Raw genomic sequence first — 21,595 nt, 5'->3', positions numbered from 1 at the left:
ACTTTCACTGTGCCATCACTATAGTAGCACCTTAATGGTTAAATTCAAAGTAGAAATGATTGTATTTTACTAAGAGAAGTGTGTATCTGCTACATAATAAATGATGAATTGTTGCCAGATTTTCACAGTTTGATAGATAGGTTAAAGAGATTTTCTCAGGAAGACAAGGGTCTTATATCCCCCTATAGGACCATTGTTTATTTACTCATTCAACTACCCAGGTCCATGGGTTATGGGTGCGTCTCATTTCCTTTAACAGTGCTTAATTTGAGCTGGTGGTGCTCACTGGCACTCATGTTCGGGGATCAGCGTCTATTTATCCTCATCGGACATTTACAGGGAGCAAGAGAGGGGAAAGCACAAAAAGAGGAAAAAAAGAAGAGAAAGACGGAAACACCAACACAAAGGGAGAAGGCACGAACCTGCAAGAGTGAGATAAAGCATCAAGGAGTGTCCTGTAGTGGAAAAAGAGGCATGAGCTGGATACTAGACTGGCACCGGCCTTCAAACACAACCTTCGAATTCAGCACTAGCGTCAGCAACAGACCTCTGAGCAGAACTTTGGGCACTGGCACTCATTCTTTCACATTTTAAGCACTGGTAAGAATGCACAATTGCATTTTGGATGAAACTATGTGACCAGATGACATCCTAATGCTGTATAAAGGTTCATTTAGACTTTTGCTCAAAAAAGAAGGAGATGCGTTGTTAAATCATTAGAAAGCAAATCTAATGTAATCTAAAATAGCGCCACTCAAACCTATCTGTTGTGCCCCGGAAGAGATAGTCAAGATGAAAAGCAGATAAAGCAGGATACGGAATATATACCATAGATGCATCTCTTGAGTAAACAAGGAGGTTTAAATATTTCTTCTCTTTGAAGAGTCTGAGCAGTTTGCTCTTTCCAGGCTGTGTACTCTTCTAAGAAATGAGGATCACTATATGTACATATAGTGACATGATGAAAAGGCAAAGGAGAAAAGACAAACCACTTATTTCATCAATTTAACTCACCAGATGGGAAATCAGGGATGGAGCGATAGCTCGGTGTCGGAGACCTGGGAGACAGACTGTGGGTGGGGGACGCAGGAAGGCTCTCTCCAGAAGAAAGGGATCGGTTCAAGCAGGAGAAACTACGACTGGTGTGAAGGAGGGGAGACGGCTGCTTGGCAAGCTTTTTGAAAAAGGACCGCCTCCTAGCATGAAAGAGAGCATACATCCCAGGTCAACTTTGTTAAGCGGTACATCATGGTCCAGTCGTTGAAACACCTAACCGTATTCACCTTTTATTTATCTCCAGCATGAACAATATATACAGGCCAGTTTTCATTACAGTTGAGACAATACTAATGGCCACTTATTACCTTTACTGTTCACCTACCTACACAACTAATATGCAAATTTACATATGCATTATCTTTTTTGTGTAACGATTGTTGTAATGTAGTTTGAGTACACATAATGTAAATGAGAAACAAAGTGAGAGTTTAAACACCAGTGCAAGGTTTCTTTTGCAGCACTCAGATTTAGTTAGCTCAAATTAATTAATTCTGTACTTGAATTTTTTTCTCAAGACAAAGTACACTAGATTTCAAATGGCAATGATTAATATTGATGATAGTGAACTGGTGCACACCACAATAACGAAACCACTGGTTGAAGGTTTGCTCGCTCTCTAGGTGCAATTGACCCGCAGCACAATTCCCAAAAGGGAAGACTAGCTCATCTTACACAACTGCAGTTATGGATACCATATGCAGACAAGGAGCTGTGTTTGGTTCAGGTGACTCTTCATAGCCAAAAAGTGCCTCACTACCTCAATGCTACCAATGGCACGAGACCACGGTTGAAACTCTGTACACATCCTACTATCCAATGAGTTATGCAGTGTTGGTGCAGCACTACCCTCCAGGAGAGAGGAAACGTACATGCAACAACTGCAGAGACAGACATTCTTTGAACTTTAATGCACCTCTGAGTGTAGACAGGAGAACAGATTACACACCCCTCAAAATGTTTAATTTTTAAAAACCTGAAATAAAATCTGTTTAAGTTGAGGCAGGATAAATTATTATAGCACTTTCCATGTATTACAACTTAAACATTGAATGCCTGTTTTCATCTATTAATATCAGGTTACATTTATGTTATAAAAAAAAGTGCTCGTTTTTAGGGCGTATATGATTCACCAATCTGCAGGCAGCATACCTTTCAAGACTTTCCTTCTTTTTGGACTTCTTACTGCGCCTCACCAGTCGGCTACGATAATTATTCCTTCGTGCTGGGCCGGTCTTGATTGAAGTGTTCTCAAAGGGGGTAGTGTTGATCGATACCTTGTTGCCACACTGCAGGCAAAATGGCAATAATTAATTCCATAAGGAGCGTACTATAAATGATCACATTTCACAATACACGTTTACCTTAATGAGACATTTGCCTCAATGTTAAGTTGTTTTACAATGCTACTTACATCAGGTTTTTTCCATGTGCAAAACTACATAAAAAGTAAACATAATACACATACTAAAACTGTGAAATAATTCTTGAATTGCAGTTCTGGATGCCAGTCAGTCGAGTACCACAAAATAATGGTGAAGTGTCCTAAAATATTACTCAGGTTGCACACCACACAAAGATGTGCCTTTTTATGCCGCACCCTACTAGACAATGGAGCTGTCTGGTTTGCTAAAGACATCTTGGGGGCTTTCACAAAGCCATTGGCTTTGTGATTTGTAACACAGTTGTTGACTTTCCATTCACTGGCTTAATTTGCTCTAGGCTCTCCATGTTGAGTTTGTCCCTCTTGTTGCCTAAGCCATGTTTTCTGTATCATTCTACAAACTTGCTTTCTGTTTACAGGACTTTTAATCTTGCTCTTATCTGGTCACATTTGCTGTGCATTCAGAGACCGAGGTCAAATGTCAGGCACTGTCTTCCAACGGAGCTTGTCTACTTTTCTTTCTCCGACTTTAAAGTGAGAGGATTTATGTGACAGTCTTGCTGGATAGGAAAATGTTTTGTTTTGTTTTCTAGCACACAACAGTATTTAAATGAATTGTGTAAGTATTTCAGAATATATCAGAATTATGAACGCACAAATGAAGCACATTTTTTGTTATTTTTGAAGTGTGTTGGAAACAAATACTTTAATATGATTAAAGCAAATGATTACACTAGGTGATGCAATTTCCACATTTTCATCTGTACACAGTATAGTTTTATTAGTAAAACTGTAAGCCTGTGCAAATGTAATGGTCATTTCACTTGAAATGTGTTGTCTGTAATGGCAGTGTGCTATCACACCACTAGTTCTCCACTCTACTCCATTCCACTCTGCACAGCTCCACTCTACGCCACTTCACGTTATGCCTCTCTACTCTACCCTGTACTACTCTTCTCTATGACAGAGTACTCTTTGACACTATTCTACATGACTACACTCTTCACCAAGATACTCTACACCACTCCAGTCCAAGCAACATCAATATACTCTGCACAACTCTATTGCACTTTGCATAACTCCTTGCCACGCTGCAACACTGCATGCCACTCTAATTTACTCTACACCATTTTACTCTATCCCATTACACTCTGTGCCACTCCACACACCTGTATCTACCCTGCACCACTCCACTCTATGACACTCCAATATGTGCCACTACACACCACTGTACTCTAAGCCACTCTACTGTAGACCACTGCAATCTACACAACTGTACTCTACACCACTGAACTCTATGCCGCGGCACTCTGCATCACTATACTTTGCCACTGCTCTCTATCCCACTCAACTCCACTGCACTCTGACACTATACTCTTCAACACTGCACTCTCCACTACTGAATGCTACACCACTCTACTCTGCACTACTACACTTGACACCACTGCACTCTATGCCAGTGCATGCTATAGCACTATACTACTCTGCATCACTCTATGCTACTCAACTCTACACCACTGCACTCTATGCCACTTGACTCTACTGGGCACCACTGCATAACTCAACTCTGTCACTCCACTCTGCACCACTCTACTCTATGTCAATGCACTCTTTGCCAATCTACTCTAAACCACTGCACTCTTCACCACTGCACTCTAAACCACTCCAGTCTAGGCTACCCAATCTACTTTGCGCAACTCCAGTCTTTGCCAGTGTACTCTGTGCCAATACACTCTACGCCAATGCACTTTACTCTAACACTCAGCTCTATGCCACTGCACTCTACACCATTCCACTGTATGCCACTCTAATCTACTCTGCACCACTGCACTCTATGCCACTGCACTCTGCACCACTTCACTCTACACCACTACATTCTATGCAGCTCTACACAGGTGCACTCTACCCTGCACTTTAGCCTGCACCACTTCACTCTACTCTGAAACAATCTACTCTGTGCGACTGCACTCTATGCCACTCTACTCCACTCTGAACCACTGCACTCTATGCTACTTTTCTCTTAACCAATGCACTCTATGCCAGTGCACTCTACACAAATGCACTCATTCACTGTAATCTACGCCAGTGCTCTCTATGCCACTCCACACCAATGCACTCTGACACTCTACTCTGCAACACTGCACTCTCCACCACTGAACTCTACACCACTCCTCACTACTCCACTTTACGCCACTACACTCTGTCAGTATACTCTAGTCTGCAACACTCTATGCCATTGCACTCTATGCTACTTCAATTTACTCTACACTCTATGCCACTCGACTCTATTCAGTGCCACTGCCCTCTGCATTACTCAAGTCTATGCCACTCCACTCTGCACCACTCTATGCCACAGCAATCTAAGCCACAATACTCCAAGCCAATCCACTCTGCGCCACTCCACTCTACTATGCACCACTCCTAATCCATGCCACTGCATTTTACGATGCTGCAGTGTACGGTGTTAAATTAAATGCCACTATACCCTGCAACAGTCTACGCCAATGCACTCTACATCAGTCCACTTTACTCTATGCCACTGCAGTGTATGCCACTCTATGCAACTCCGCACTATGTCACTCCAATTCACAACATTCTCTGCCACTCCACTTTACACTACTCCACTCTTTTTCTCCTGTCGTCCACTGCAGATTTCCGAATCTGGCTGGAGTGCTCTGGTATTTGACTGTGTAAGTTAAGGGTTGGGTGATTGGTGTATAATTTTGGCACCCATTGATGGATCTATACAAAATTCGGCAATCGCTTAGCATAGTTAACTAAGGTCCAGCATGCCAAATTTCATAGAGTTCTCTGCAAAGAAAAAATGCTAAAGAGCGTGGGGGCATGAAAAAAGATGTGTTTTCCCATTTTTAACTCCCATGTCAACTTTTGCTTGTAATTGCAGCCAAAATCACTGCCCAGGTTTACATCAAACGTGCCATAAATGTTGAAAGCTTGCTTTTATTGTTTCTGGGTCAATCCAATAAGTAGGTTTGTAGATGTTAGCATTTGAAAAAGGTGCTGGGTTGCTTGAAAGGGTTAACATTTTTGTATATCTTGTCACTTGAAAAGCCATTTGTGGATTTACTTTTAACACTGACACTTTTTGACCAATTTGCATAAAAGTTGGCAGTCACAATCTGTTGGCTACCTTTGGTATTTGCAGATCCATCTGGGGGAGTTAAAGGGAGGAGCAAAAAAGTGATGATTTGCTAATTAATTTGTCAGGATTCATTTTTCACTGGCATGTCAACTGTGTGAATTAGTCGCCGAGGGCAGCAGGGGTTAAGGGAGGGGGCAATAACATTTTCATTTGCTAATAAACTTTGGCACTGCTTAATGAATATGAATCAAATAGCGTGGAAGTTAGCAGGTTGCACCCAGTGCAGGCATTTCAGGTTATGTGAAAATCCAATGAGAGTTAGAAGGGGGTAGGGAGGTAAGATATTTGCTAATAACCTTGGCAGTGTTTGATGGATCTGCAAGAAATGTGGCAAAGACGCAGCATGTTTAGACATCTTTTGGTATTTTCGAGGGAATGCAGACTAATCAAGGGGGTGGCAAGTTAAAAAAGGGAGCAAACAAGTGTTCATTTGTTAATATGCTTTGCAGTGTGTAAAGGGCAAAGTTTAGCAGACATTTGAAATAATTAATTTTGTACTGACATATCAAGTTTTATGTTACTCAATAAAGGGGGCAAAGGGGAGAATATTTATTTGTTTATAACTTTGGAACGGTCTGATCAATCGTTATCAAATACGGAAGGCAGTTAACAAGTTACACCCAGTACAGGTATTTCAGGTTATGTGATGAGCCAACTGGGGAGGTAGTTAAAATAGATTTCATTTACTAATACCTTTGGCACAAGAAGATGAATCTGCACAAAATCCGATAGAGATTTTGCATGTTTAGCATCTTGGTTTTTTCATTTACATGGCACTGCTTGATGAATCTCCATAAAATCTGTCTGCTGGTGAAATAAGCATGGTGAATGGCCAGGCAGGCTGTGACTAACTACCGCTGAACTCAGCTGAAGTGGGAGGGTGCAGGGCCTTGTCAAACTATAAGCACAGCACAGAGTGGGGACATGGCAGGTGAATATGGTACAGCATATAAAAAACATGATTGTTTAGCTAACACAAAACTGAAAAAGCCTTGTAATTTGCCAGTTATGGTGTGAAACACACAATGAACATCACAACTCATGCTCCCCACATACCCATTATAGCCGATAGCATGAAAAACAAATTGTCTACAAAGAAAACATGGTAGGCCCATGAGTTGGTGTGTGGAACTAAGTGCCCAATTTCAGCAATGTTTGGGTATTATGTGCACTAAACCATAACTGATCTTTAACTGTGTTTTTCAGCGAATATATATATAAACCGTAAGCCTTTCATGCTATTAGGTAAATATATATTTAAGGTAACTCAGTGTGAGTGTAAAGGTGTTCTAGGAGCCTTTAGGGCCTAACATGTGGTGACTTATAAGTACTAAAAAGGTAGATTTTTGTCTGGCAAAAGGTTTATTTTGCCAGGTCGAAGTGGCAGTTTACAACTGCACTACAGGCTGCAGTGACGGGTCTGAAACATGTTTTACAGTGCTACTTTAGTGGGTGGCACAATGAGGGCTGCAGCACTTAATTTACAGGTCCTGGATATTTATGTAGTACCATTTACTAAGGACTTATTAAATTAAATGTGCCAATTAGGGGTATACCAACTTTACTGTATTCATAAGGGAAAGCACAAGCACTTTACCAATGGTTAGCAGGAGTAAAATGAGCAGAGTCCTAATGCCACAAAAACATATTCAGCCGAAATAGGGCAGTGAAGGCAAAGTAATAAGTAAATACCACATCAAAGATGGTCCTTTCCAACAGAAGACAAGTGCCACTGATGCCCTAAGACAAAATCCATTCATAAAATGAATTGGAAGGCTCTCAGACGAAGACCAGCAGAAAGAATCCAAGAACCATTTCCTCTAATCACAGTACCAGAAATATAGAGGGTACATTAAGTCGGACCCACCTGCAGTGGGAGAAGAAAAAATAATGTGCAGCATTGTGTCAGTTGGATGCTCTATCCAGCAAAAGAAACGGGATCTCGTCCAAAAATAACTGGTTCAACGCAGTCACAGTGTCATTGGCAATGTGTGGCAGTTACCTCATACTAGGTCTTTTTCAGCAACCAGAAAAGAGCCAATAGCAAGCAGCTGGACTGCAGATACAAGAATCATGCATCCTACATCAGTCTATGTAAGGCCTGAACACTGTCCAAGAGAAACAAGCGGGTGAATCTACTGCACTCACATAACTGTTCAATGACCTGCTTCAGTACTCTGTTCATGTACATGGCACACATTTCTTCAATACTTCATCACTGAGAACTATTGTCACTCTGATGCAAACTGCCACTACAATGCACTGTGGGACAGGGTACCTCTGGGGTCTTTAAAGGTACAGGTCTCTTTTTTAACATTTTCAGTGAGAGCCTATCAGGCTGTCCTTTTCTTTTCATGCAGTCTCTGGTTTATGTGCAGCCTTTTTCCAATGACAAAGTGCTGCAAGTTGAAAGGCTTTATTGCTGCATATTTTTTCACATTTATTTCTCCTCCAGCATTCCTCAGAAAAATACATCTCTGATACTCTACACTGGGATTATAGAGAAAAGGACTTTCAGTGATAGACACTTTTCCAGTTCTTTTTCTGGTATTCTCAAAATATATATTGAAGAACGTGTTCAGGATTCCCACAAGCAGCACAGAATTATTCAAGGTTTATGACTATCAATGAAGATCCTACAATGCAGAAAGCAGGTTTCGATTTTGATGCCTGCAAGTCACACTACTATTGACAAGGGAATATGTGTTTTTATGGCATATTTCCAACTGTCCTAAATTTAGTGAGAGGTCTAGGAACTAGGGAAGTAAAAGCAGTGTGAAATAGTTGGCTATGCGAAGTGGTTGGAATGCCCACAAAGCTGTAACTTAATTGGTATTTACAAAGATTTAACATGGGCATTCCCATCCTCAACATAATAAAGTAAATTTCTACAAAAGCGGCAATTCTGTATTTTGGATATAAAATTGTATGGACCTCTCTCATATTTCAAAGAAGAGTATATAAAGTGGCTATTCCATAGAGAAAACCATTTCAACCTGAGATAATTACCTGAATGTTAACTATCCATGAATTACCCGGTGCTGGGTCCTCACTATGTACTTGCTCCTTGCTTTCACCTCTTTCCCTCCCTGCCTTTCAACACTGGCTCCTCCAACTTCTGGCTGCTTTCCTTTTTTCTTCCCAATCTCTTTCAAACTTCCTATTGTGGCTGGCTGGCCACGTCATGTTATTGCTCACGCCTGAGCCCCACCCTGCACTCCTTGTTTGGTGTCCTGCTGCAGTTGTAGCTTTCTGCTCCCTGTCTGATGGCCCTCTGGGTAGCCGCAGTTGTGAGAAAGTACCATAATAGCTTTCTACTCCATGGTATGCACAGTACTGCAGAAACCGTCAATGTGCTCTGGTGATAGTGTCAATTTCATCAAGCGAAGACCAATCTGAATATGAACACAAACATACTGCATACTGTACAACTACTGGTCTCTGTAAATAACATATTTTATAACTGGGAGTATATAAAAAACAACTAACAATCACACTTCTACTCTAAAGATTGTACCTTCAACAGCAGTTCCATAACCTCTGTATGAACAAGTCCGAGAACTGGTTCTCCATTCAGATGGGTAATTAAATCTCCAGCCTTAAGTCCTGACTGATATGCTGGGCCTCCTTCTTCAACGCTCTGAAATTGGACATAAAAATGTATTTCAACAAATTGGAAGTGATTATTTGCTATACAAAGCACTTGAAACTGTGAACCAAATCTAGAATAGCATGCCTTCAAATAGTATGCACGTAAACAAGATTAAATACAGATAACATCACTTTATATTTCATATAACAATTAATATAGGAAAAGTGTAACATTGCAAATACCAAGTATACCTGTTACTCAACTGTACTCAATATGAAATGTACTTCTCTATATGGCACAAAACATCTACATGTAGCCTATATGCTGCACAATTAAAGTTACACAATGCCAACAGTCTTATTTACAAACTTAGTTTTTGTAAGATCAGTTTACAGAGTAAGTACTCTTCTGAGGACTGTAATATCCAGTGTGACCACCCATTAGCAGAGGGTAACAGCCATTACACTAAATACTTCAGACAAACTCCTTCATTGTGAGTTGATGAATAAACACATTACTTACATTTGTTGTTACACACTCTGAGTCATATACGCACACTTTATACTAACCCTGGCCCATTTGGTTCAAAAGGCATAAAGTAAGAGGAAAATAAAAGGAGACATGTTGGCTTGAGTGCTGTTAAGATATCATTGGTTAAGTTTTTGCCTTATTTTAAAGAACCAGTGATTCACAAGGCTAGCAGCTCCTCAATAATCCAAATAAAATCCAAGATCTACCAAAGATCTTGCTGATAAAGTGACTGTTGTAATCATGAGTCAAGTGATTTGACTTATTACTGAGCTGCCTGTCTCCTCCAATCACTGAAGTCTAGTGAATGATTGAACTGGTGCTAGCTTACTTCTGCAGAAAACTAGATGGGTTAAAACACTGCAACTCCTTCTCCAATAGGAATACCTCAAGTATGCCTACAATTCAACTGCCACTTAATGCTTAAGTGTAACAAAACTTATACATTGCCACAGACTAAAACAAAAACAGCTGGAGAGAGGAGATTAATAATCCCATGAATAGATGGGTAACAGTAATGAGTTCAAGCTATCCAGTATGAATGTTAGTACATTATAACACTTGTCTACTCTTGGAGGATTTAACAGACAGCTATGCAGGCCACCAAACCTAAAAGAAGCCACTCTGTCTATTAAAATGGATGTGTTTAAAATCAACCCAAAGAATAAAGAGAAAGCATATCCTCCAATAGCCAACATCTCTAAGTTACCAAAAGATACCCTAAACCAGGCTGCAGACGACAATCAACAGATGAGCACCATATAAGATGGGGCCAATCGCCATGCAAATGAAGCCATCTGCTAACCTTATCATCATTTAAATGTGTAGACAAAGACTATTTTTGCCTCACCATAAATAAAGGTTCAACAAATGATATATAGCATCAAAAGGCTTTGTGTTTTTAGCTAAATAGTGAGGCACTACCTGGCATTTCAACAGTGAAGCATGCTTTCTCATCCTAGGAAACAAAGGGAAAAAATTAAGAGGGGCATAGAAATAAAACTCAAGCCCCATTAAGGCAGATTCTGTTCCGACTCCTCATTTGGAAGGAAAGACATGCTGCAGTCATGCTCAGTGCTCCCTACTGCATTACCAGAGTAATGGTAGTCTGTAAAAGCACTATGCCTGATGGTAGAACGGAACAACGTAGTTGAACAAGTTCATTAATCATTGAGTGACAAAGGACACTACCCTTTAAAGCAGGTAGCCCAGTGAGATTTACTTCATTTTATACCAAATACTGAAAAATGAGAAATCCCTATACAATTATGTGATGTAGGATGCTTATTACCTAATCAATGCTCTTTGGAGGTGTCAAATTATGATCAATGTAAAATAAAGTCCATCATCCACCACAGAGTTGCAGGCTTGTTCAGACTGACTGCCAGTAACCACCATAATGACTCAAACTGTAAGGGGGACTCCATACCACCGAGGGCTTTATTTGCACAAAGAGTTTTTTAATGGGTGGGTTTAAATATGGCGGCACTTTTAAGCAAAATGGGCCTTGGAGTGAAGACATACAGAAGTCAGAGCACAAACAGACTGCCAGTATTAACGGAAATATTTCAAGAGCAGTAGAGGTAAAAAAAAACACAAAGTATTACCCTACAACAAATCAGAGCCAAATATAATGAATAAGTCGCTGCCAGAAATAGATAGTTGGCTAGGCACCAATCAAAGCAAATAACATGTCCACTGTCATACACAGAGTGCAAGGATATTAACAGTGTTGGCAGCATTTTTGCATGGCGTGGCATGGTATGATATGATGCTTTGCAATTTTTACAATGCACCTGGGAATATACAAAAAAAACATGCAGAAGTACTGGGAGCCACTAGCAGAAAGGTACCATTACTTTGAATGCATTGTCAACAAGCAGGGAATAAAAATGAAGGAGTGCTATATATTTTATGCAAAATAAAGTTAAGCTGTTCGCATAATCATTTGGAACTTCTTTACAAACTTTGGATTTCGCTTTCAACATAGACCACTACTTGTTAGGCCATACCGACATGAACAGTGAAGAGACCTGGTAGATGCAATACTGTTTTCATGAATCAAGGCTAGAGACTGTCATGAAACCTCACTGATTAACATATGTCCATGCAAGTTAGCTGACCACTTCAGTCAAAGCATGTTATTCCTGAAGATGTGGAAAGACAGTTGGTAATCTGATAACGTGGAGTACAACTCCTACACATTAAAAACGATTAATTTCCTCTAGTTGGACAACTGAACACTGTCAGTGGCCGTCATGTCTCCATTAAAAGTGTGGAAAAGTTAACATGGTTTTTAAGAAATACATTTTAAAAACTAATGTTAGATAGGCCACTAAGTAATCAGCAATATATAAATTAAGGCTTACAGCCAAATAACCTATTTATGGTCAATTAGCAAGCATTTGGCAATTCTGAGTAGAGGAATATAATGTGTATAAAGGGAGCTGGGAACACAGAAGTTTAGTAAATGAACTGACATGTCCTGAAATGGACCTGCAACAAGGAGGTCTGCTCTACATAAAGCGTGCCGCTCAGAACTTGAAGTCTAATTACTAAGAAAAGCAAAACTGTGTTAAAGCAGTTCTGTAATATGTTAGGAGGCAGTGCTAGCGCAGGTATATTAATAAAAATTATTAATGAGCATTCATGTATTCTGAATAAGGGGTTTGTGTAGAAAATATAATAACTTAGAAAAATAATGCACGCATTTGAAGAATGTCTGCCAATGTTTAATAGTCTAATGCTGTGAAAAGTTGAATATATGTTTCCCTAATGTAGTAATACGTCATATTAAAGGTTATGCATTATGCTCTAGTTTTATTAATTATAGGCCTTAGCTTAGCGAGTGTCTTGGCCTGCTTGCCAGGCCTCATGCCAAAGCTGTATTTCTTAAGGTTTAAAAAATGGCTGTCCTTGAGAGTTAAACTCTGATTTTTATTGTATTGTTTAAATGTGCTCATTGCGGAAGCTTTCTCATGAGAACCGACTGCTAGGAGATGCTGTTCTTGTTATTGGAACATTTTGTGTGTAATACGTGTGAAACTAACTTTCTCAGGAGGAGAACAATGGAGATACTGACTGGAGTAGAAGTTGCAACAATATTGTTACCCGACAAGCCGGATGATGGGAACATTGCAGGACAACTAATCAACGACATGTGAACGGCGTAATGGTAGAATTCATAAATGTGGAATTTTAGTTTTATTAGACAAAGTGTGAACATGCAATTAACTGACCAATAGGGATTTGGAAAGTACTTTTAGTGGTTTTGATTTAACAAAACTGCACTGAGAAAAATCCAGCATTCTGCATTTTGCTATTACCGTCATTGCTCATTTTCTTGCTGGCCGAAAGGTCAATATTTCTTGTGCGTCTTGACAAGAGATGTGCTTAACTTTAATGCTTTAAGACTTTGCATTTTCTGAACTTTGATGCTGAATCCTGATGCCTTGCTGATCGACTGATGTCCTGACGATGAAGATAGACTCTGCTTGCTGACCCACATTGAGGATAGGTATTATTAATTAGACTGTTGACTATCATGTTTATTTGCTTTTCCTTTCTAGGTACCAACTGCACTGTTTTGATAGAGCCAGAGTTAGATGTTTTTCCAAATTTGAGTTACTAAATTGTTTTGCATGAAGCCCAACATGCTGATGCTAATCTGATTTTAGTTAAGGATCCTCACTAATGAAGTTATGCTAAGAGGGAATAATGCTTGATGAATTTCTCTGCTGAATTTGGAGTGTATATATTTACTTTGATTCAGTTGGCTTTGTTATTAATTTGCACTGTAACGTTAGAATGTGTTGTAGTTAAAGCTTTGATTAGATTACATTTCTCCCACCGCTTTGGACAGACAGTATTGTTTCTGTATGTGTTTCATTTGATTTTGAGATTAATCTACATGATCTTTGTATTGTTGATTTAGGGAAATAAATATTCTAACTTTTACTAAATGGTGTGGTTATTCATGACTGAAAGGTCTATATATTTTATGCAAAAAAAAGTTACTGACTTCATTTATTATTGATTGTTGGTGATTACTGATGTTGTGTATTGATTATTGATTATGAACTGGAGCTATGGTAAGAACATCTTAATTGCGAGTCAAAAGGTTCATCGACCTATTTGCGTCCCCTTGTATGTTTACTTATTAAGGTCAGACACGTTAACAGCAGTGACAGTCCTTGAGGAAAGAAAAAATACATTTATACAATAATGGCAGTGGGGTGAAAAGTGTAACTAACTGCATGATTACTCTTACCTTCTGAATGTATTCAGTAGTACCAGCGTGAATAAGTCAGTCATCAAGACGTGATTTGGATAAAACCTCTTTTTAGGTGAAAAACTGTGCATCTGAGGAAACTATGTAAATACTTTTGGGACAGGCACAATTCTGAAGTAAATGATTCAAGCTGAAGATGACGATACAGAAATATTAGGTGAAAGGTGAGAGTACCAATGCTCCATGAAGAGGTTTTTTGGAAGAATTGATTTATGTCATTAGCAGGAATCCCCATCCTGCTTTTTAACGCGAAAGGTGACATAGAAGAAATGCTTATTCTTCTTGAAATTGGCACATGACAGTTTTAAGTATGGCAATACATTTATGGCCTTGGTTCACAAAGTAGTAGACCAAAGAAGGAAGATAAATCAACACAAATATGAGGAACCCCCCTTGCCAGGAAAAATACATCAAACTTCCAGGCTGACTCAATGCGCTGCCATAGTTCTGTTCTTTTTATCCGTCAGTGGCTGTGGGGTGAGGGACTGAGCAGTTATTATTCTTTTGTATTGTTTAAATCAAAAGCTGTAGGGCAGAGGGAATTATGACTAAAATGGGGGAGATGACCATGCAAAAATTTAAAATATGGAATATTACATTGTTTGTCTATCTCAAATATATTTACCAGCAGTTATTACAGTTGCGCTCAATACATGTGTGCCTTGATTAAGAACCCTTAAGAAGAGTATCTTGTTACATGTCTTTCCAACCTTCCATCCCATGAACAGCAGTTCAGCAGAATAGTAAATTAAATAACACGATTACAGTTTGAAAGTAGACTGTTTTTTTACCATAAACCACATTATTTGAATGTCAAGCTTCAAAGATGTATAGAAATAAATTAATTTGGAGAAATCATTTAAAAACTGATGTTCAGGCAGAAATTAGGCACCACCCCTCTTATTTCTGATAGCCATTCTGTAATCGTGGGAACAAAGCCCCTATTATTTCAGTCATACCTTGGGTGATTATGATGACAATTACACTTCTATAGCCCTACGTTCTTCAACATTTACATAACCCACTGGTGAAATATGCTAATGATACGCAGCCGATCATCACACTGGACAGGGTCGGTGACAGCCCTTTGGAACTATTCCGTAAGTGCATGGTGGTGTGGTCTGAGTGTTTGGGGAGCAATTCACTCAGATTCAACTTTTGCAAAATAGAGGAGCTGCAGAATAAAAACTCTTGCATTCGAAGCCTGCTGCCACCAGATATCTGGCCCCGTATTTAGTCAAACTCACGAACCCTAGCCAAGATGTTCAAAATCTTTTAATATATCTAGAACCAGAACTTTCTTTCACTGGCAAGGTTAAGCATGTCACTGCAACTTGTTGCACCTCTATATAAATAGATGCATGTCTCTTGAAGTAGTAGTAAAGGGTACAGAATGTGGCAGATAAATTGTCATTGGGACTCCCATTGATTTCCTCTGTCTCTGAGGCTTTGAGATTTTTGCACCGGGTCCCAGTGGAAAAGATAATTGGTTTTAAGTCCCTCTGTCTTGTGTTTAAAGCAGTCCACCCGAGTGATACCGACTATTTAGTACAAGCATCAACCAACTACGTTCCATCACATTGCCTAAGCTCCTTGGGGGCCCAATTCTGGATTTGTTCAAGACTAAACTGACCCATTCAGCGGTCAAGCATTTTCTGTTACAGTGGTTAACCCATGGAATGAGTTCCCTGGCATGCAACTGTTGGCACCTTCCCTACTTTACTTCAGGAAGGTCTTAAAGACATGGATCTCTAACCCCTTGGGTGCGGGCGGCAGCCATCGGCCGATGCCCGCACTACCTCCCTGCTGCAGGTCACAACCAGTGGCCGACACCAGGGAGGGAGTTAAAAAAAAAAACGGGAGACACAGAAGATCTTCAGTGTCTCTCTCCATGCCCCCAACCACCCCTTTGTGACGTCAGCACCCCACGAGGCACGCTGACTTCACTATCTGTTTCCCCAGTGGAGCAGGAAGCGGCCATAAGGCTGCTTCCTGCTGCGGTGGGGAAAATTTGCCCAAACCGGCATCCCCCACGTTCGGGAAGGTCTTGTTTGAAAATGGAGATTCTCCCCTTTCAAAAAAGGCCTTCCTGAAATGGTTTCCTGGCCCTCAATCGCAGGAAACCCCACTAGACACCAGGGAATTCACCTGGGGGGGGAAATCACCCCCCCTGGAAAGATATATATATATATATGGAAAATGTCACTTACCCAGTGTACATCTGTTCGTGGCATGTTCCGCTGCAGATTCACATGCTATGCATAGTCCTGCCATCTAGTGTTGGGCTCGGAGTGTTACAAGTTGTTTTTCTCCGAAGAAGTGTTTTCGAGTCACGGGATCGAGTGACTCCTCCTCTTCAGCTCCATTGCGCATGGGCATCGACTCCATGTTAGATTGTTTTCCCGCAGAGGGTAAGGTAGGAGTGATAGTGTATAAAGCAAGGAGATGTCCATGCAAATGGAATAAAGATATATATACATATGTGCAAATGAATGTTTTAACTTAAACGCTACAGGCTCCCGGGGAGGCGGGAGGGCGCATGTGAATCTGCAGCGGCACATGCCACGAACAGCTGTACACTGGGTAAGTGATATTTTCCATTTGATGGCATGTGTAGCTGCAGATACACATGCTATGCATAGATTACAAAGCAGTTTTACCTCCCATAAGCAGTGGTCAGCCTGTAGGAGTTGAAGTTGTTTGAAATAGTGTTCTTAGTACAGCCTGTCCTACTTTGGCCTGTTGTATTGCTAACACATCTACACAGTAATGCTTGGTAAATGTATGGTGTATTGACCAAGTGGCTGCTTTACAGATTTCTGTCATTGGTATATTTCCTAAAAAAGCCATTGTTGCCCCTTTTTCCTGGTGGAATGTGCTTTTGGTGTTACTAATAGCTGCCTTTTAGCTTTTAGGTAACATGTTGGGATGCATTTTACTATCCATCTAGCTAGTCCTTGCTTTGAGAAAGGGTTACCAGTTTGTGGTTTCTGGAATGCCACAAATAACGGTTTGGTTTTCCTAAATGATTTAGTTCTATCAATGTAATACATTATAGCTCTTTTAATGTCCAATGTATGCAGCGCTCTTTCTGCTACAGAGTCTGGCTGTGGGAAGAAGACTGGGAGTTCCACTGTTTGATATGAAACGGTGATATCACCTTTGGTAGAAATGTTCGGTTTGTTCGAAGTACCACTTTTTGTTTGTGTACTTGTATGAACGGTTCTTGAACAGTGAAAGCTTGGATTACACTAACTTTTCTTAATGAAGTAATTGCAACTAGGAATGCAACTTTCCATGTTAGGTATTGAATCGGACATGAATTTTCACTGGTGGCGAATAGGTCTATGTCTGGTGTTCCCCAGTGATGAAAGTATGTCTGAAGCACTTGGGGATGAATTTCCCACTCATGTGTTTGTTGATGATCTCGGCTGAGAACGTCTGCCAATTGGTTGTGTATCCCTGGAATGTATTGTGCTACCAGGTGAATGTTCTTGTGTATTGTCCAATGCCAAATCTTTTGTGCTGGAAGGGACAGTCGCGATGAGTGGGTCCCTCCTTGCTTGTTTAGGTAATACATTGTAGCCATGTTGTCTGTTTTGATAAGAATGTGTTTGTGAATGAGAAGAGGCTGAAAGGCTCTCAGTGCTAGGAATACGGCTAGCAATTCTAGGTAATTTATGTGAAGTCGTTTGTGTTTGGTGTCCCATTGTCCTTGAATGTTGTGGTTGTTGAGGTGTGCTCCCCACCCAATCATTGATGCATCTGTTGTAAGTATGGTCTGAGGCACCGGGTCTTAAAATGGCCGTCCTTTGTTTAGATTTGTGGAATTCCACCACTGAAGTGATATGCGTGTTTGGCGGTCTATCAACACTGGATCTTGAAGTTGACCATGTGCCTGCGACCATTGTTTTGCAAGGCACTGTTGTAAGGGCCGCATGTTTAATCTTGCATTTTGGACAATGGCGATGCATGATGCCATCATGCCCAACAGTTTCATTACAAATTTGACTGTGTACTGTTGGTTTGACTGAATTTGTGCTAATACATTGTGGAATGTTTGTACCCTTTGTGGACTTGGGCCTGCAAGTGCTGTTTGCGTATTTAGTGTGGCTCCTAAATACTGTTGAATTTGCGCAGGTTGCAGGTGAGATTTTTGGTAGTTTATAGAGAACCCTAGAGTGTGTAGGGTTTGTATTACATAATGTGTATGGTTTTGACACTGTGTATGACGGTTGGATTTTATTAGCCAATCGTCCAGATATGGAAAGACATGAATGTGTTGCCTTCTTAGGTAGGCCGCAACTACAGTGAGTCATTTTGTAAATACTCTGGGAGCTGTTGTTATCCCGAAGGGTAACACTTTGAACTGGTAATGTTTTCCCTGCAATACAAACCTGAGGTATTTTCTGTGCGCTGGATGGATGGGTATGTGAAAATACGCATCCTTGAGGCCTAATGTTGCCATGAAATCTTGCTGTTGTAGCAGTGGGACTATATCTTGTAGTGTTACCATGTGAAAGTGTTCTGATAGGATGTAAAGATTGAAAGTTCTGAGATCTAATATTGGTCTCAAGGTTCCATCTTTTTTGGGAATAAGGAAGTAAAGGGAGTAAACCCCTGTTCCTATCTGATTTTGAGGTACACGTTCTATGGATTGTTTGAGTAATAGTGATTGTACTTCTTCTTGCAACATCGAGATGTGTTGGGAGAAGAGTTTGTGTGGTTTTGGAGGTATGTCTGGGGTAATTTGTGCCAGTTCTATGCAATAACCATTATGGATAATAGACAATACCCAGTTGTCTGTTGTAATTGGTATCCAATTGTTGTGGAACGTCTACAGTCTTCCTCCCACAGGTGAGGTGTGATTTGTGAAGAGATGGAGAGAATCACTGTCTTGGCTGTGAGGCTTGTTTTGTTGGCTGATATTTCCCCCTACCTCTGGGGAATTGGCCTTTATAATTTCCTCTAAACCCACCTCATTGGTATTGAGGCTGGTAAGATGATTTGGATTGTGAGGTGGATGCCTTAGGTGCTTGCGCTCTAAAACCACTCCTGTATTGAGGTTTTCGAAATGAACCTCTGTATTGCGTGGTATACAGAGCACCCATGGCTTTAGCGGTGTCCGAGTCCTTTTTCATCTTTTCAATGGCCGTATCAACTTCAGGGCCAAAAAGCTGTTTTTCATTGAATGGCATATTAAGGACAGCCTGCTGAATTTCAGGCTTAAACCCTGACGACCGAAGCCATGCCTATCTCCGAATAGTAACAGCAGTATTGATTGTCCTAGCTGCTGTGTCTGCTGAATCTAGGGCTGATCTAATTTGGTTGTTGGTAATAGCCTGCCCTTCCTCAACTATTTGCTGTGCCCTTTTTTGATGGTCTTTAGGGAGATGCTGGATGATATCTTTCATCTCGTCCCAGTGAGCCCTATTATACCTAGCCAATAGTGCTTGGGAGTTGGCTATCCTACATTGATTGGCTGCTTGCGATGCTACTCTTTTGCCAGCAGCATCGAATTTCCTGCTTTCCTTGTCGGGTGGTGGTGCATCACCAGATGACTGAGAGTTGGCCCTTCACCTAGCTGCACTTACAACTACAGAATCAGGAGGCAGTTGTTGAGTAATGAATGCCGGGTCAGAGGGAGGTGGTTTATATTTTTTCTCCACTCTGGGAGTGATGATCCTGGCTTTGACTGGCTCCTGAAATATTTGATGTGTGTGCTTTAACATGCCTGGAAGCATGGGAAGGGACTGGTAGATAGTGTGTGTGGAGGATAATGTATTAAAAAGAAAATCATCCTCAAAGGTCTCGGTGTGCATGGCAACATTGTGGCACGATGCCGCCCTAGCCAGAACTTGAGTGTATCCAGTGCTATCTTCCGGTGGTGATGGTTTGGAAGGATAGCAGTCTGGGCTGTTATCCGGAGTGGGATCTGGATCATAGAGATCCCACGGATCCACATTGTCCTGTTGTGAATCTACAGAATGTACAGGAGACTGTGCAGGTGTAGTAGTAGTAGGTGGAGAAACAAGCAGGTGAAGAGAATGAGGAGGTGAAAATTGTGGAGTTGGAGATCTTTGCTTAGGTCTTGGCACTTTAGCCGGTGGCTGATTAGTGTTCAATTGTTGTTGAAAGGCCAGCTTCCTCTTAGGCTTCAGAGGAGGTGCAGTTATGATCTTACCAGTGTCTTTATGAATGTGAATTTTCGCCTGCCTTTCATCAATGTCCTCCATCTGTGTGAGTTCCTCAGAAAATTATGGCTTTAAGTTGTTTCGAAAGTCCATGCTCCTCTGGGTAACTGGGTCCTTTCGGCTCTGAAGCTGGTTTTCTCGGGATCGAAAGCCTGGGAGTGGATGTTGGCCTCGGCTCCGAAAGCAATTTTCGAGGCTTCGACTCGAAGGGTCGGTGTTTGCCTGTTTCAGAGCCAGTGCTTCGGCTCGAGTCTGAAGGCTTTGGTGGCGTGGCCTTTCTCGGTGCCAAAGTTGTTGCTTGGTCACCGGAGGTCTTTTTGTGGGTCGAGCCATGGCCTTCTGGCAGTGGCGTTCCCGAGGCCTTATGTTTGGGCTTGGATTGGACTGGGGCTGGCATACTCACATGCTGTCCTGCCGTGACTGGTTTGTCCTCCTCAGACTCCTGCTCGGAATCGGACCCGCGGATGGAGACTACGGTGGTCATGATCTCCTCTTCGTCGAGACGTTCGGTGCTTTTCAATGCCATTTCCAACCTTCGTGCTCTTCTGTCTCGTAGAGTCTTCTTCGAACGGAAGGATCTGCAGGCCTCACAAGTATCCTCTTGATGGTCTGGAGAGAGACAGAGATTACAGATGAGATGTTGGTCTGTATATGAACACTTGGCGTGGCACCGAGGACAGAAGCGAAATGGGGCCCGGTCCATGAGGCTTGCACGTGGTCGGCCCGAACAGGCCAGAGTTGGGCGCGGGTGCCCCGAAGGGTGCGTAAAGAAGTTGGATCCGACGGTACCAAAGTGTCGATGATACGTAAACGAAACAATACCGACGAATTAGAGAGTTTTTAGAACTTTTCCGACTGGAACTACCGGAGGGAAAAGAAACCCGTCCAAACCCGATGGGGGAAAGAAAACAATCTAACATGGAGTCGATGCCCATGCACAATGGAGCCGAAGAGGAGGAGTCACTTGATCCCGTGACTCGAAAACACTTCTTCAAAGAAAAACAACGTGTAACACTCCGAGCCCAACACTAGATGGCAGGACTATGCACAGCATGTGTATCTGCAGCTACACATGCCATCGAACATATATATATCGAGAGAGATCACTTTTATTAATGCGTGTGTGGTTTCCCTGGGGGCTGCGCTTGGCCCCCAGGAAAACCACACCCACATATAAAAGTGATCTAGTTTATATATATATATGTTTCTCCACCAAATGACACAAAGTCAAACACGGCACACACAGGAATCCTTGTGTTTGTAATTTATTCTTCCAACAGAGATGATTAACCCAACCACCACCTGGTGTTTGACTTTGTGTCATTTGGTGGAGAAGTTTCTACAGGGCTGGCCCGTCCCTGACACAAGCACGGACTTAATGAAGCAC

General features: G+C 41.3%; 1 protein-coding gene across 5 annotated transcripts in view; it reads right to left on the bottom strand.

Moving 5' to 3' along the window:
* The window catches only part of MAST4 (microtubule associated serine/threonine kinase family member 4), a 1,720,607-nt gene that overhangs the window by 8,314 nt on the left and 1,690,698 nt on the right, over positions 1 to 21,595 (bottom strand). For all 5 annotated transcript variants that reach the window (XM_069222961.1, XM_069222970.1, XM_069222979.1 and 2 more), the window contains 3 exons: positions 9,121 to 9,243; positions 2,209 to 2,345; positions 1,015 to 1,196 (listed from right to left, as the gene is read on the bottom strand). In XM_069222961.1, the coding sequence (XP_069079062.1) occupies positions 1,015 to 1,196; positions 2,209 to 2,345; positions 9,121 to 9,243 (442 nt within the window). The remainder of the gene's footprint in view (positions 1 to 1,014; positions 1,197 to 2,208; positions 2,346 to 9,120; positions 9,244 to 21,595) is intronic.

Source organism: Pleurodeles waltl, chromosome 1_1 (assembly GCF_031143425.1).
Source record: "Pleurodeles waltl isolate 20211129_DDA chromosome 1_1, aPleWal1.hap1.20221129, whole genome shotgun sequence".
Classification (NCBI taxonomy): Eukaryota; Metazoa; Chordata; class Amphibia; order Caudata; family Salamandridae; genus Pleurodeles; species Pleurodeles waltl.
The sequence above is the reverse complement of the archived record's forward strand: the minus strand, read 5'-3'. Positions and strand labels throughout refer to the sequence as shown.